A 17,203-nucleotide genomic window follows, 5' to 3' on the forward strand; every position below is an offset into this window, starting at 1 on the left:
TGAAAAATACTGTCTCCTAACATTGCATCATCTTTGCATTTAGCTGGCTCAGGCTCTATGCAGGGACCACAGACTCCTCAGTCCACTAGCAGCTCTATGGCAGAAGGAGGAGATCTGAAGCCTCCCACACCAGCATCCACGCCACATAGTCAGATGCCTCCCATGCCAGGCATGAGGTGAGCTTCGTAACAATGGTTGTAAATAAATATAAGTCATAATTGCACCAGAAACCGTACCTATTCCCTCCTACTTCAAATGATCTTGCCTTTCAGAATTTTCTTAGTCTCTCTTACAATATTTATTCTACTGTCATAGGAATAACTCGGTGAGTCTCCAGGATGCATATGATGGATCAGATCCTTCTTACCAGAAACGAAACTCAATGACTCCTAATCCTGGATATCAGGCAGACATGATGGGCAGGATGCCCTATGAGACCAATAAAGATCCCTATGGGGGAATGAGAAAAGGTAGGTGACAAGTTCTTTTATTTAAGCTCATGCACTAGAAGTATTTTTGCATTACGAATAATCTCTTCTCTCAGGAACAGATCCTTTCATGTCATCTGGGCAGGGGCCCAGTGGAGCAATGGGAGATCCATATAGTCGTGCACCTGGTCCTGCTATGTCAAACATGGCACAGCGTCAGCATTATCCTTATAGCGGTTATGACCGAGTGAGGTGCGTATATTTTGACTGAAAAAAAGTTGATTTCTCTATTATGCATTGAAGGTCACAGGATTCTTAAACAACTGGGTTATACTGTGACTTTCAGGAGGATTAATACACCACCTCCTTTTTTATTTTATTTTTTTTAACCACTTCAGCCCCAGAAGGATTTACCCCCTTCCTGACCAGAGCATTTTTTTGTGATTCTGTACTGCGTCGCTTTAGCGACAATTGCATGCCTTTAGCTGACAATTGCGTGGCCGTGTGACATTGTACCCAAATAAAATTGACGTCCTATTTTTTTTCCCACAAATAGCTTTCTTTGGTATTTGATCACCTCTGTGGCTTTTATTTTTTGAGCTAAAAACAAAAAAGAGCGAGAATTTTGAAAAAAAAGCAATATTTTTTACTTTTTGCTGTAATATCCCCAAAAAATATATAAAAACACAAATTTCTTCCACAGTTTAGGCCGATATTATTATTGTTATTAATATAATATAACCACTTGCCGACCGCCGCATGTACATATATGTCCTAACTTTGCCGGCGGATATCGTTATGGCAGCAGCTAGCTGCCATAACCCCGGTATCCCCGTCTTTCGTGCGGCTATAAGGTAAAAGTGGTCTCTGCGGCGGATTCGCCGCGAGATCACTTTTATCGGTGGCGGGAGAGGAACCCCCCAGCCCCCGCCGCGATCCGGTGCCCTCCACCTCTTACCGGAGCCTTCGGTAGCGGCGCAGGCGATCGCATCTGTCCTAGCTGTGCATGGAGACGAGTGAGGGGAAGATGGCGCCCACTCGTCTCTATGACACTGCAGGGCGGAAGCAACGTCAAAACGTCACTTCCGCCCGTACGTCTTTTTTTCATTGTCATTTTTAAAAATATGTTACGCCGAGTAAATTGATACCCAAATGTTGGGTATCAATTTACTCGGCGTAACATTATTTTTCACAATATAAAAAAAAATTGGGCTAATTTTACTGTTGTGTGTGTTTTTTTTTTTTTTTTTTTTTTTTTTTTTTATTCAAAAAAGTTAATTTTTTCCAAAAATAAAAAGCACGCTTGTAAGACCGCTGTGCAAATATGGTGTGAAAAAAAGTATTGCAGTGACCGCCATTTTATTCTCTAGGGTGTTAGAAAAAAAAACAATATATAATGTTTGGGGGTTCTAAGTAATTTTCTAGCAAAAAAAAAAAAAACGTTTTTAAACATGTAAACACCTAAATTCCAGAACGAGGCTGGTCCTTAAGTGAATAAGGTACTTGTATAGCGCCATCAATTTACGCAGCGCTTTACATATATATTGTACATTCCCATTCGTCCCTACCCTCAAGAAGCTTAAATCTAAGGTCCCTAACTCACATTCATATTCTAGGGCCAATTTAGACAGAAGCCAATTAACCTACCAGCATGTCTTTGGAGTGTGGGAGAAACCCGCACAGGGAGAGCATGCAAAACTCCAGGCAGGTAGTGTCGCTGGGATTCGAACCAGCAAGCCTTTTTAGGCAAGAGTGCTACCCACTACACCACTGTGCCGCCCTTATATATATATTTATTTGGTTTGTGCAAAAGTTAGTGTCTACAAAATAGGGGATAGATTTGTGGCATTTTTTTTTAACTAGTAATGGAGGTGATGTGTGATTTTATTGGGACTGCGTCATTATGGCGGACACTTTTGACGCGATAGGCGGCAAATTCAAAGGGATGTACAGGTACGCCCATTTGCGTGCCATGCTGCCAACATATATATGTGTGCGGCGGTCGGCAAGTGGTTAACTACTTTTAACAGCTTTAGGTTGGTTTAAATCAGGTCTGCTAGTCTAGGAGTCCTACCAGCTCAGCCATTCCCTGCAACAGCCCTGCTGAGCAGTCTCTGCCACACATGAAAGTGCCCTAATCCTGCTTCATAATGCCTGTTTTAGTCTTTTGCTATGGGATGCTCTCCAGGTCCAGAACTATAGGTATGCTTTTGCTTGACTTGATTTCTGAAGACTCACTACTTTTATGTGAGTGGACTGTGGAGGCTGAGTGCTGTTGGGAGTTCACTTTGGTTTTTGTGGCTTTTTGGGCATCTTGCCCTTCAACAGCCTAGGCAGACACCACATTTTATGCATTTAAGTCCCTTATTACTGCCAGCATAAGTGCAAAAAGTGTTAGCCCAGTAGGAATGGGCACTGACATCCAAGGCAAAGTGTTGCATACGCTCTAAAAACTTTCTTACCAGGAAGATGCATTTACATAGGTGGGTTGAAAAAAAGACACAGGTCCATTGAGTTCAACCAATAAATGGGGGGGGGGGGGGGGGGAGTACATTCCTATACCCATTTCCTTCTGTTACTTGAAACAGATTGGACTGTGTTTGACTACTGAGCAATGGAACTTCGTGTAAGCTAGAGGCAATTTGAGAGGCTGCCTTTTAAAGATTAACATTTATTTGGACCATTTTTAGATGGCTATATTCAGGTGAAGAGACTGTTTCAAAAGGTCATCACACCTGTGTCGGAGGATAGATCTCAAGGTTTCCCAAGCCAAACAGACGTATTGTCTATCCTCACTTTGCTCAGCAATTGCTTTGCCTAATGGGGAGGCTTCCTGTCAGTGAATATAATTTTTCTGGCCTCACCAATAGTTTCTGCATTTTGCAGTGTAGATGAGCAGTGGGACCAAAAGTAATGCTGCTCAAGAAATTGGCAGGTGGAATTTCTCAGCTGCCAGTATCTGAATCTGAGAGAATAGGCTGTTCAACTGGAGGTGTTCTGAGATTAGTTTGAGAGGGGGAAGCTGGAAGTGGATCTCTTGGTGTTCAGATTCAAGCCGGACCGATTTGTGTCTTGACCCATGGATCCTCTGGTCCTTGCAGTAGATGATCTGGTAACTACTTGGGATCAGTTTTCTCTGATCTATGCCTGCCCTCCACTCCAACTCTTTCCTTGTTTTTGGCATAGGATAAAGATGGCGGGGGTCACAGTGATTCTGATCGCATCGGCTTGGCCAAGAAGATTGTGATATGCAGACATCTTAATCTCTTGGAAGATGAGCCGTGGGCTCTTCTAGATCGGACAGACTTGCTGTCGGAGGGCTTGATCTTCCATGTTGCATTACGGTTGCTGGCTTTGACAGCAGGGCTGTTTTGAAACCCAAGTTCTGAGGGAGAAGGGTGTTTGTCATTCCTATCATTCTCCGGGCTAAAAAAAAAATCAACCTCCAGGAAGGTGGACCATCATACGTAGATTGCTTATTTCACCTAATGTGAGGCTCACAAGTTTGATCCCCAACAGTATGTCACAGGGCATCTTTTGGCCTGCCTTCAGGCAGGTTTGGAGATCTTTTTGGCCTTGAGTACCATTAAAGGACGGGCCTTGAGTACCATTAAAGGACGGGCCTTGAGTACCATTAAAGGACGGGCCTTGAGTACCATTAAAGGACGGGCCTTGAGTACCATTAAAGGACGGGCCTTGAGTACCATTAAAGGACGGGCCTTGAGTACCATTAATGGACGGGCCTTGAGTACCATTAATGGACGGGCCTTGAGTACCATTAATGGACGGGCCTTGAGTACCATTAATGGACGGGCCTTGAGTACCATTAATGGACGGGCCTTGAGTACCATTAATGGACGGGCCTTGAGTACCATTAATGGACGGGCCTTGACCACCATTAATGGACGGGCCTTGACCACCATTAATGGACGGGCCTTGACCACCATTAATGGACGGGCCTTGACCACCATTAATGGACGGGCCTTGACCACCATTAATGGACGGGCCTTGACCACCATTAATGGACGGGCCTTGACCACCATTAATGGACGGGCCTTGACCACCATTAATGGACGGGCCTTGACCATGCATTTAGTGGCCTATTAAATCTTATTCCTTGGTTAATGGAAAGTTAACCTGTAGTAACATGTTAACACCTGTATTTAGGCGCAGCATGTTGCTATACCACACCTGACCACAAACCCTGATCTCAGCCCTGTGACAGCGGGCAGAAGTCCTCCTCCTTACACCCGCTGTCACAATTTAAAAACAGCGGAGCTCCCCCGACACAGCCACATTTATTCACCGGAATCTGTGCATGAACAACTACAGTACAAGTCCCATTTTTCACCACAATAATGAGCACTCTCAGTTCATTAACACTTCGTAAAGCTTTCAAACAGCCTGTACAGAGGTTTGGACAGAAAGCTGTGGTCGGTGTTTCCAGGAGGATGCTCTGCAAGCGGGTGCAAAGCAGATTTTTCTTCCTGTGCCGCCCCAGTGGTCTCTATTGTTTGAGATTTTGGACTTGTTGGCTTTGTTGCCCTCTTTTCATGTGCAATTTTTTGGGACATCCCAAGTAATCATGGTTTTTAACTCCTTCTGTGTATCCTGTGATGTAGAATGAGGAAATTAGATTTTTGGTTTGACCCGTGAAATCTTTTTCTTGTAATGCATCACAGGACAGAGAACTTCTTTTGCTTGGTCTGAAGTCACTTTGTCTACCAAAGTTTGAACTGTTCATGTCCTATTTTCTAAATCTAAAGTCTTGCTAGCGGTATTCTGCAAACACTTGGCTGCTGCTTCAAGATTCTCATAAGCTTCTGTCTGACGCTGTCTTTTTTCCTCATTTTGAATTCCATATGCAGAGCATGAAGAAAAATTCTAACCAAACATAACTACTGCATGTATCTCTCCCCTACTGAAGCGCGAGAGATTGCATGGATCCTGGATTGGACAGAACCGCATGTTCAACCCTGTCAGCGGTTCACATTCTGGGAGTCGACAACTGGCAGGTGTACTATCTGTCATCTGTGCCTAGATCAAAGGGAATGTGACCTTCATCTTGAGGTCTTTAATCAGATTTGCCTTTACTGGGGCACCCCTGATGTGGACCTGTTACCTTCCAGACTTAACCAGAAGGGTCCCAGATTGTCACCAGAGCAAAGGATCCTTGGGCCTCTATAGCAAATGTAGTAGTGGAACAGGTATCCTCTTTATTCCTCCCCCTTTCTGAAGCTCAATCCACTGTTTTTAGGGAGCAAGTAACTGGGTCATTTCGTTGCTCCTGGTAGCTCCAAATTGGCCATGCATGGCTTGATTCTGAGACCTTGTTCAGCTGGTCAGCAACATTTCCTGGCACCTTCCACTTCACCCGAGCCTTCTATCTCAAGGTCCTCGCTTTAGTCACTGGCTTTTAAGGCATTGTAAGCCAAGGATCCTCTGCTGTCATTTCCACCATGCTTCAAGCACTGAAGTCCACCGTCTAATTCATTTACTACCATACATGGAAGGCCTGCTTCACCTGATGTGAACACTGGGTTTTCATCCTCATCAAATTGTACGGTGAGTGCAAAAATAGGTGAGTGCAAAAATCAGGTCTTCTTGGCCAGCAGTATCTTTACCCAGGAGGGTGTAAATTTAAATTGAGTCTTTAAGAATCCTGTGTTCCTCAATCGACTCTGAAAAAGGGATTTAACGGTGAGGGGAAAAAGATTTGTATAGTAATTTTGAATTCCTTTTGCTTCTGTAGGCCAGAACCTGGTCTTGGTCCAGAAGGGAATATGACAAGTGGTGGGACTCAGCCAAATATGATGCCTTCCAACACAGACAGTGGCATGTACTCTCCTGGTCGTTACCCACAGCAGAGGTGAGAAAAAGGTTAACAGTAACATTGTAGAAAGTTGTGGTGGGGAAAATGGAACCGTAAAGCTTTTTTTTTTTTTTTTTTTTTTTTTTTTTATTTATTTTTTTTTTGTTTCCCTTCAGCAGACATGACACTTACAGTAACCAGTATCCAACACAGGGTACGTCCTCTGGAAGCCCCTATCCAAGTCAGCAGAATCCAATGTATCAGCAACAGGTAATTTCCTCTTGTTCTATTTTTTTTAATTTTTTATAAATAACTTGTTATGCTTACCTACTCTGTGCAATAGTTTTGCACAGAGCAGCCCCGATTCTCCTCTTCTGGGGTGCCTTGTCCCAAGCTGCTTATTATGGGGGCACTCATGCGGTCTCGCTCCCAAGCTGGCTGTGTGTGTCCATGACACAGAGCGGCTCATCCCTGCTCCCTCCTCACTGGCTGTGATTGACAACAGTGGGAGCCAGCGGCTTGCGCTGCTGTCTGAGCCTGTGAGGAGGGAGAGTGCCAAGAGCCGCTGCTCTTGTGCACATTGCTTGATCGGGTAATTATAAGGGGGTGCTCTGCACTCGGGATGTTTTTGCCTTAATGCATTCTTCAGCCTTTAGAACCACTTTATTCAGTAATTACCGTATTTATCGGCGTATAACACGCGCCAGAGTATAACATGCACCCCAAGTTTAGGAGGGCATTTTAAGGAAAAAAAACTTACATTTAAATGCCAATCAATGCAGCCTCATCAGTCTCCATCTGCAGCCTTGTCCATTATTGCAGAATGATCAGTGTCCATTTGCGGCTTGCCCATTGTCATATGCAGGCTTGCCCATTGTCATATGCAGGCTTGCCCATTGTCATATGCAGGCTTGCCCCATTGTCGGCTTGCCCCATTGTCGGCTTGCCCCATTGTCGGCTTGCCCCATTGTCGGCTTGCCCCATTGTCGGCTTGGCCCCATTGTCGGCTTGGCCCCATTGTCGGCTTGGCCCCATTGTCGGCTTGGCCCCATTGTCGGCTTGGCCCCATTGTCGGCTTGGCCCCATTGTCGGCTTGGCCCCATTGTCGGCTTGGCCCCATTGTCGGCTTGGCCCCATTGTCGGCTTGGCCCCATTGTCGGCTTGGCCCCATTGTCGGCTTGGCCCCATTGTCGGCTTGGCCCCATTGTCGGCTTGGCCCCATTGTCGGCTTGGCCCCATTGTCGGCTTGGCCCCATTGTCGGCTTGGCCCCATTGTCGGCTTGGCCCCATTGTCGGCTTGGCCCATTGTCATATGCAGCATTTATTTGCTTAAATTTGCTGCCGACAGCCTGTGTACTCGGCTCATCATATAGACAGAGCCTGTGTACTCGACTCGTCACGCCGTCCTGCCTCCCTGCTGTCTCAGAGGATGAGGAGCGAGCGCTGCCGAAAAAGACTGAGCCGAATGTACTGTGTGCTCGGCGTCGCTCGCAGTCCCGCCATTGGACGGAGTGTTATGTCCATCATAGGAGCTGGGCGGGACTGCGAGCGGACCTGAGCACTCAACTCGGTCTTTTCCGGCAGCGCTCGCTCCTGCTCCTCTCAGACAGCAGGGAGGCGGGACGGCGTGACTGCGAGCGGAGCCGAGCACTCGGCTCGGTCTTTTTCGGCGGTGCTCATTTTTTTTTCAGCGCGCTCGGTCTTTTTCGGCGGCGCTCGCTCTTTTTTGGCACACAGACAGTGGGGATCGGCGTATAACACGCACCCATGATTTTCTCCTGATTTTAAGGGGAAAAAAGTGCGTGTTATACGCCGATAAATACGGTACCATATGGTGGTGATTTTTCAGTTTGTGTGGTCTTTTCACTTAACATCCTGCCTTGTAACTTTTGTAAGATCAGCTTATGCATTTGGTACCAAGTTGTTTTTTTGTTTTTTTTTTTGTTTGTTAGTTACTCCACCCTTTTAAATGATCATTCCACCACCCAGAAGTTTAAAGTATAGTCTAAAGGACTGATTCCGCACCTGGTTTTAATGCCTTTTGGCAAGTTTTTCCTGGAAATTTCTCTGATTAAATTTTTGTCCAGCTAGGAGTTTTTGGGTGTTTTTTCCAGTTTTGCTTTAAACGCATCTATATTTTGGCAGATTATGCCAATGCTTGTAAAAATCTATTGTTTACAGGAATCCATCCTTAAATTTTACAGCTTTTTAAGGCTTGCCATTCTGATTTTCGAAACCTGCTGCACTTTGTGTGACTGCACTTTGCCAGGGTCTGAATCCGTTTATCCCTTTTTTGTTATCTAAAATTAAATTTTGAGCTTTATTCACATTCCTTTTTTAAATGTTTTTTCTTAAGCTCAGCTCAAATAAATTGGTGATGTTTATAATTTAAAATTTTTTTTTTTTTGTAGAACTATAAGAGGCCAATGGATGGTAGTTATGGACCATCTTCTAAACGCCATGAAGGAGAAATATACAGTGCTTCATATGCTGGACCACAAAGTGTACAAGGTCAACCACAGGCACAACCTCAGCAACAACAGACACCTGGGTCTGGAGTTCCATCCACCCCTGGACAGCCCTCCCCAGCTCCTAACTCACAGCAGACACAGGATCCTTATGGGCAATATGGGAGCAATTATCCACAAGGTGCTGGGGAGCGCAGGCCACCCCCCTCTGGGCAGAATCAATTCCCTTTTCAGTTTGGTCGTGAAAGAGTGCCTGCAGCACCAGGCAGCAACTCACAGCCCCCTCTCCCTCCTAGTGGAATGGCAGGATCCGCAGAGACGACACAACCTGGGGCCATGTGGCAGGGTCGAGGTGAGATGGGTTATAACTACCAGGGTAGGCCTGGTCCACCTACATCCAGTACACAAGGACCTAACTACCATTCTGGACCACCCCGTGGTGAAGAAATGCTGCTTCCAGAACAGCGACTCAGTCACGAAGGTCAGTGGCAACCTCATGTTAACAGGCAGCAGCCACCTTATGTGCCTGCTGCTGGCCCACCACTAACCAGACCACCACCACAGTCTGGTTACCAGGCCTCCCCAAGCATGCCTAACCATCTGCCTCAGGTAGCAAGTCCAGCCACCCCTCGGCCTTTGGAAGCCCACACTTCACCCAGCAAGTCTCCTTTCTTGAAGATGCAGAAAGCTGGACCACCTGTGCCTGCATCCCACATTGTGCCCACCCCTTCTCAGCCACCACTTATCCGCAGGGACATAACTTTCCCTCCTGGTTCTGTGGAAGCCACACAGCCCATACTGAAGCCAAGAAGGAGATTAACTTCAAAAGAGATTGGTAAGTGGTTAGGTAGAGGTGTGTACATTTTTATAGTTTATGGCTCTAAAATATAAGTAATAAAATGACTATATATATATATATATATATATATATATATATATATATATATATATATATATATATATATATATATATATATATATATATATATATATATATATATATATATATATATAAATTTATTTTCCTATTGAACCTTGTTGTGTATAGTTAGCCTTTTATTGACAATGTGGTTGTGCCAATTAAAAGTGGAACTAAATGCAACATTAAAAAACTTAAGGTTAGGCTATTTATCACAGAAGAGACAAGCTGTGCCTCTTAAAATATAACTGTCTGCCTGCTCATAAACGATTCCTAAAAAAAGTGGGAGGTAACAAAAAAATTGATGCATTTTTGTAGCCCTATTGCTGTAAGTTTTGGCCACTCATTACAATTAGAAGAAAAGAGGTTTAACCTTAAACTACATAGAGGGTTCTTTACTGTAAGAGCGGCAAGGATGTGGAATTCCCTTCCACAGGCGGTGGTCTCAGCGGGGAGCATTGATAGCTTCAAGAAACTATTAGATAATCACCTGAATGACCGCAACATACAGGGATATGTAATACTGACACATAATCACACACATAGGTTGGACTTGATGGACTTGTGTCTTTTCAACCTCACCTACTATGTAACTATGTAGGTCTGCCTGAAAAACGGACAGGTGGACCTGATCAGAAAGCCCGTGTGAAAGGGGCCTTGGTGTGCAGGATTATTATGCAACAAAATGAAAAACAAACATTTTCCCATATCACTTTGTTTTCATCTGTTAAAGTGAGAATAATCAAAATTTACAAATAAACATTTCTGAAATTTGAAAAAAAATAAAATCAGTGACCAATATAACCACCATTATTTGTAATAATTGTCATAAGCCTTCAATTCATGGAGTCTATCAGTTTCTTGATCTGTTGATGATTAACTTTTTGTGCAGCAGCAACTACAGCCTCCCAGACACTGTTCAGAGCGGTGTACTGTTTTCCTTCACCATAAATCTCCCATTTTTAAGAAGGGCCCACAAGTTCTCAATAGGTTTTAGGTCAGATGAGGAAGGAGATCATGTCATTATTCTTTCATCTTTAAGTCCTTTACTGGCAAGCCACGCTGTGGCGTACTTCGATGCATGTGATGGAGCATTGTCCTGCATAAATATCATGGTCTTCTTGAAAGATGCAGACTTTCCTCTACCACTGCTTTAAGAAAGTGTCTCTCAAACCTACTCTGCCAGTTTAAGAGTTGATTGAGTCAACCTTCAACCCGAAAAGGTCCAACTAGCTGCTCTTTAATAATACCAGCCCATACCAGTACCCCTCCTCCACTATGCTAGCATCTGAGTCAAAGTGGAGCTCTGTGCCCATTACAGATCCAGCAGCAGGCCCATCCATCTGGTCTGTCAAGTCACTCATCTCATCAGTCCATAAGTCCTTTGAAAAAATCTGTCTTCATATATTTCTTGACTTAGTCTTGATGCTTCAACTTATGTGTCTTGTTCAGTGGTGGTCAGCTTTCAGCCCTCCTTACCTTGGCCATGATTTTGAGCACTGAACACCTTGTAATTCTGCAGTTCTGGAATATGACAGCACTGGAGGCTAATAGGTTCCTGGTAGCTTCACATTTTGAGTCTTCTAAAATCTTTGTCAGTTAATTTGCATCTTTTTCTCAACACGTTTCTTGAGACCCTGTTGACTATTTGCAACAAAGCATTTGGTTCTGTGATCATTCCCCATTAGCTTAGAAATTTCTAGAGTGCTGCAACCCTCTGAAAGTTTTTTTACAATTTTTGACTTTTCGGAGTCCGTTAAATCGCTTTTGGCCCATGAGGAAAAGAAGCTGCTGAAAAATGATGCACACCTTGATATAGGGCGTTTATCTCCTTAAGCGACACCTTCCCTCATTACACAATACACATCACCTGATATGCTTAAATCCAATAAGCATTCAAGTTTATACAGCTTGGAGTTGGACAATATGCATAAAAATGATGATTTGATCAGAATACTTGCCTAATTATTGTGCATAAAGTATTTATACAATATAATCATAACTGTAATCTATGTAATCGATCCTCATAGCTGAGGTCCTCCATCCCCCATTTTGCTGTCCTTAGCTGAAAGCTTTCTAATTCAACAATCGTTTTCCCAAGGACTGGTGGCCAAAACTGGTTGTGTGTGTATGTATATTTATTAAAATTTGCTATGGAGATGCCTAGCCTTAAGGTAAGGCTAAATTGAATTCCAGATCTGTTTTTAACTTCTAGTTAGACCTGAGGGAGTTAGGCTCGGTTCACACTGGGGCGACTTGTCAGGCGACCTAGTCGCCTGACAAGTCGCCTCCCGTTCTGTGCTATGGAACCGTTCTAATTGGAGCGACGCAAGTCGCTCCGACTTAGAAAAAGGTTCCTGTATTACTTTGGGGGCGACTTGCATAGACTTCTATGCAGAAGTCGTCTCGCAAGTCGCCCCGCAGTCGTTTGCAGGTCGCCTCGCTGAGGCGACCTGCAAGTCGTGCCGCCCATGTGTGAACCGAGCCTTAGTGGTGATAGTCACCTGTTTGATTTTTACCTACAGGTAGTCTTATAATAAGGCTTACCTGTAGGTACACTAAATATCTTCTAAACATGCACCATTTAGGAAACCTTTACATCTGTAGAAGCTGGTGACATCACTGGTGCATGCACACTGCTCTCTCAATGGACAGCATGCCGTCTATTGAGAGCTGTGACTTGCACGTGAGGGAGTGACGCCATCGTGGCTCAGCTATTCAAATGGCAGAACCGCACTAACCTGGAAGGAATATCAAGTGAAGATGGCAGCAGTGACAGCACGCTGCTGAAGGCCTTCATATTAGGGGAAGTCTGTCATAGTGTGCTAGTATGTATTGCATACTAGCACATTATGGTGTTATACTGCAGGGTCCCAAATTTTTCTTTTTTGTGGTTTACTAAATGAGGATCTTGTAACTAAAGCAAGATTAAAGTTGCATTAAACCCAAAAGCAAAAAAAAATGTAATCAGCGCTTGTAGCCAATGGCTGCACTGACATCAGCGATCTGTCCGTTTTTTGTGGGTTAAACGACAAGAAACTCAGTGTGTATCCAGCTTAACATGGAATTAGAACAGCATTTTTTTTTTTTCCTTTTTGGTGTAAAATTGTTTAAAGTTGACCATTGTAAACACCCCTGTCAATCTTGTTTGTGTCTCAAAACTAATTGCTGCTTTTGCTAAACAGCTTGGTCTGTTAAAAGGAAGTTGAGAAAATAAGCTGGCTGGATCAATGGGTGAAAATAATATGGGGGGGGGGGGGGGCATTAAAGTTCGTCAGCAGCAATATATAAATCCTTTTTGGGGGCTTTAATATTACTTTAAATCTTATAAAATCTTTTCATAATTTTTCAGGTACACCTGAGGCTTGGCGTGTGATGATGTCTCTGAAATCTGGTCTTCTTGCAGAAAGTACTTGGGCACTGGATACTATTAATATTCTTCTTTATGATGACAACAGCATCATGACATTTAATCTTAGCCAGGTGAGAGTGCATGTCTGCAGAATATTTTTTGTTTTTCACCATCTAGTTTTATTTATTTATTTTTTTTTAATTTTTGTTCCCTAACGCACACCTTTCTACTTCTAGCTGCCTGGATTGCTAGAGCTGCTGGTGGAATACTTCAGACGCTGCCTAATTGAGATCTTTGGGATCCTCCGCGAGTATGAAGTTGGAGAGCCTGGGCAAAAGAATCTGCTTGGTCCTTCTCGAAATTCTCAAAGTCCACTCATTAGTGATGTTGAATATAGTGATGGAGAGGGCTGCCAGTCACTTAATGATCTCCAAAGTGAGGATGAAGGAGAAGAGGAAAGGAAAGCCTTCTTGGCTCCTTGTGTAGACAATGAGGATACCCAGCGGCATGCTAGCAAGTTTGACAAACTCCCAATCAAGGTTGTACAGCGGGAAGATGCTTTTGTGTTGGACTGTTCCCACAGGTTAGGTCGTAGACAAGAATTTGATAGTGGCCTCTTGCACTGGCAAATAGGAGGGGGTGATACAACAGAACACATCCAGACTCACTTTGAGAGGCGGCCTGATCCCCCGGTTCGTAAACGCTCCCAGGGAAAACGCAGATCGAGAGAACAGCAAGTAACTGGGGCAGAGGACACTGCTCCTACCATAGATGATGTGCTGTGTTCCAGGTCAAGTTCTTTGCCATCAGAAGGGGGGGATATTCCAGAGGAGGACCCAGAATTTGCATTAGGTGGTAGTCCCCCACCGCGCAACAGACAATGTCTTAAAATTCTGGAAGATGAGCCACGTAGTAAAGATGAAACCCCTTTGTGCACACTGGAAGATTGGCAAGATGCTCTTTCTCGTCGTTGCGTGTGCATATCGAACATCCTGCGCAGCTTGTCTTTTGTGCCAGGCAATGACTTGGAAATGTCCAAGCACCCAGGGTTGCTGCTGATTCTTGGGAAACTAGTTTTGCTCCATCATAAGCACCCAGAACGGAAACAAGCACCTCTTACTTACGAAAAAGAGGAAGAACGAGATCAAGGAGTTAGCAGCAACAAGGCTGAATGGTGGTGGGACTGTTTGGAAATGTTGCGTGAGAACACGTTAGTCACTCTTGCCAACATCTCTGGTCAGCTGGACCTTTCCCCTTTCCCTGAGAGCATTTGTCTACCCATTCTTGATGGTCTGCTACACTGGGCAGTTTGTCCATCAGCGGAAGCGCAGGACCCATTTGTAACGTTGGGTCCCAATGCAGTACTTTCACCCCAAAGACTGGTACTGGAAGCACTGAGCAAACTGAGTATTCAAGACAGCAATGTGGACCTAATATTAGCTACACCACCTTTCAGTCGTCTTGAGAAGCTCTATGGAACCTTGGTGAGGTTCTTAAGTGACAGAAAAAACCACGTGTGCAGGGAAATGGCAGTGGTGCTTTTGGCAAACTTGGCACAGGGGGATAGCTTAGCAGCAAGGTCTATTGCCCTACAGAAAGGCAGCATTGGTAACCTATTAGGTTTTCTTGAAGATAGTCTGGCAGCCACCCAGTTTCAACAGAGTCAGGCTGCACATTTACATGGACCCTCTGCTCCCTTCGAGCCCACCAGTACGGACATGATGAGACGAGCCTCACGTGCCCTGCTGGCTTTGGCCAAGGTTGAGGAAAATCACTCAGAGTTCACGCTGTACGAGTCCCGTCTGCTGGACATCTCGGTGTCTCCACTAATGAACTGCTCTGTGTCACAGGTCATCTGCGATGTCCTCTTTTTGATTGGTCAGTCATGACGGCTACAGTGGACATCTTTCCAGATAGGTTGCTCCTCTCATCACAGTAGAATGAAATCCTCCCTGACTGTTGAATCCTTCCCCTTTTCCTCCCATCCTCCCTTTTTATTTATGCAAAAACTGTTTCAATCCACTGTTTGCCCCAGAGAGGAGATCTGGTCACCGTCGTGGACCTCCCCTACCCCTTCTCTTCCTCTCTCTGTTTTGGTGAGAACCAAAGCTACTGTATTTCGGTGAATATTTTTTTTTTTTTTCTCTTTTTTTTTTTTTTTTGTTAAATTGGGGGAATGGGTTCCACTGTACTTAATTACCCTCCCCCACCTTTACTGTTTGTTGGCCCCCTGCAACAGCCAAGGGACGGGCTCCATATTCTAAGGAGTTAAAGACTTTTAAACCACCAAGAAAGGAGAAGAATTTCCTCCTGTAAAAAAAAAAAAAAATAAAATAAAAAAAAAATAACTTGCCCTTCTCACCTTGCAATCTTTAGAATAGAGTTTGTGTGCCCTGTACCTTTAAACAGAGAAGAAAACGTAAAAAAAAAAGTCCCGAAAAGACATTACCTTTTTAACTGTGCTGAGAAACCCTGCAGAATCCAATTGGAGCTGGAAAAAACCCACAACCTCAGAGACTCCAGATGTAGGTTTTTAAATGGAGAGAGCGACAAAGGTCGCTTTTAGTTTCCGGAGGAGAGACAGACGCAAAGAAGTCGCTTTTCCCCCAAAGTTTCATGTGAAGCAACACCCTTACCTCTTTAAACTTAGATTGTAATAATCGGAGATCGCCTCTTATAACTGGTTTTAACCTTTAGCTTGTAGGTTGCAAGCTGCGATGTCTGTATATATATGATGATGTACATTAAAGACACACCTCTTGTATTTTCCCTCAACTTTTTCCCTCACTTAACCTTCACCACTTTCACAAGCTCTTTTCCCTGGATCTGAAGAAAAAGGGGGTCACGGTTACTTATCCCTAGTCCCCCTTTATCCTCCAGGAGGAGGAACATTTTGCAGATTGTTTGATCCAAAGAGCAACAGGCTCTCCACCATCTTTCCCTCCCTTTGTCCCTTTGTATATCCAGCAATCCTATCAACTTATTTTTCTTTCCATTTCCAATCAAGGTGTGAGGTTTTCATTTTTTTTTTTTTTTTGTTTTTTTTAAGTTTCAGTTCCAGAAACAATTTGACAATTTTTTTCCAGCGATTTCTGCATATTTGTAGCTCTGAAAAAATGTAAATTTCAGCCTATTCCTTTTATTTGTTTTATTTTTATTTTGCTTAATGAATATATCATTTATTCAGTATGAAATCTTTATACTCTATGTTCCCGTGTTAAAAATAAATGTACATTAAATCTTGTTAATAGAGTTGTGAAGAGATTTATTGTGATGTGCTAAATTATGGAAAATTGGCGTTTCACTTAAAGACCATGGTCACTTAAAGACCAGCATGCTTAATTTCATCAGTGTGACCCCCTCACAGGTATATAATCTAGTTCTAGTTGTCAGGTCATGTTCTCCAAACTTTGTTAGCTCAGGTATTTGGGTGTAACTATGGTTTAAAATTAAAGACCTCTATGATGCTGTTACTAGCATAATCGCAGCAACTTTTGTTTCTCGGACTCCCTTCAAAACCGTTATTACCTTTTCTTTATAATTGTACTAGTGACAAAACTGTTTTGCAGTGAAACCTCACATCAGTGTAGTCACTCTGGTAAAAGTTTGTCTTAGATGGACAATCAGTTTTAAAAGAGATTTAAGTGATTCGACTCCACCTAACCCTTTTAAGCAGTCAACGCAACATCTTTGTCTTTTGTGTAAAGGTTTAAGACCTGTATAAAAGCTGACCATTGTAAACCCCACAATTTAAGTGGTTTGTCGCAGCCCTGTAATAGAAAATTTTGCTGGACAGTTTGACCGTTTGAATAGTAAGGGCTCAACTGAGAAAATCAATGGTTAATAAAACTGATTGTTGGGACAGAACTGCCATGTTAACTAGTTGACATCTGCACTATAGCCGAATGACGGCTACAGCACGGACCTGAATTCCCGGGAGGCTGTCATATGACTGCCTCCCCTGTGCACATGCCCTACAGGGCACGCGTGGAGCGCGCTGTGACCACCGAGTCACTGAGACCCGTGTGACCACCGAGTCACTGAGACCCGTGTGACCACCGAGTCACTGAGACCCGTGTGACCACCGAGTCACTGAGACCCGTGTGACCACCGAGTCACTGAGACCCGTGTGACCACCGAGTCACTGAGACCCGTGTGACCACCGAGTCACTGAGACCGTGTGACCACCGAGTCACTGAGACCGTGTGACCACCGAGTCACTGA

The 17,203-nt window shown here is 44.0% G+C and overlaps 1 protein-coding gene across 4 annotated transcripts in view; it reads left to right on the forward strand.

Annotated features, from left to right (window-relative positions):
- Positions 1 to 16,227, forward strand: part of ARID1A (AT-rich interaction domain 1A) — a 140,371-nt gene extending 124,144 nt beyond the window's left edge. For 2 of the 4 annotated variants that reach the window (XM_073616155.1, XM_073616157.1), the window contains exons 13-20: positions 44 to 176; positions 316 to 470; positions 545 to 680; positions 6,181 to 6,297; positions 6,417 to 6,510; positions 8,652 to 9,543; positions 12,980 to 13,110; positions 13,216 to 16,227. In XM_073616155.1, the coding sequence (XP_073472256.1) occupies positions 44 to 176; positions 316 to 470; positions 545 to 680; positions 6,181 to 6,297; positions 6,417 to 6,510; positions 8,652 to 9,543; positions 12,980 to 13,110; positions 13,216 to 14,868 (3,311 nt within the window). In that variant the 3' untranslated portion in view covers positions 14,869 to 16,227. The remainder of the gene's footprint in view (positions 1 to 43; positions 177 to 315; positions 471 to 544; positions 681 to 6,180; positions 6,298 to 6,416; positions 6,511 to 8,651; positions 9,544 to 12,979; positions 13,111 to 13,215) is intronic. The other 2 variants (XM_073616156.1, XM_073616158.1) reach the window with 1 other exon arrangement.
- Positions 16,228 to 17,203: the final 976 nt, after the last annotated feature.

The sequence above is a fragment of the Aquarana catesbeiana genome, linkage group LG02 (assembly GCF_042186555.1).
Source record: "Aquarana catesbeiana isolate 2022-GZ linkage group LG02, ASM4218655v1, whole genome shotgun sequence".
NCBI classification, from domain to species: Eukaryota; Metazoa; Chordata; class Amphibia; order Anura; family Ranidae; genus Aquarana; species Aquarana catesbeiana.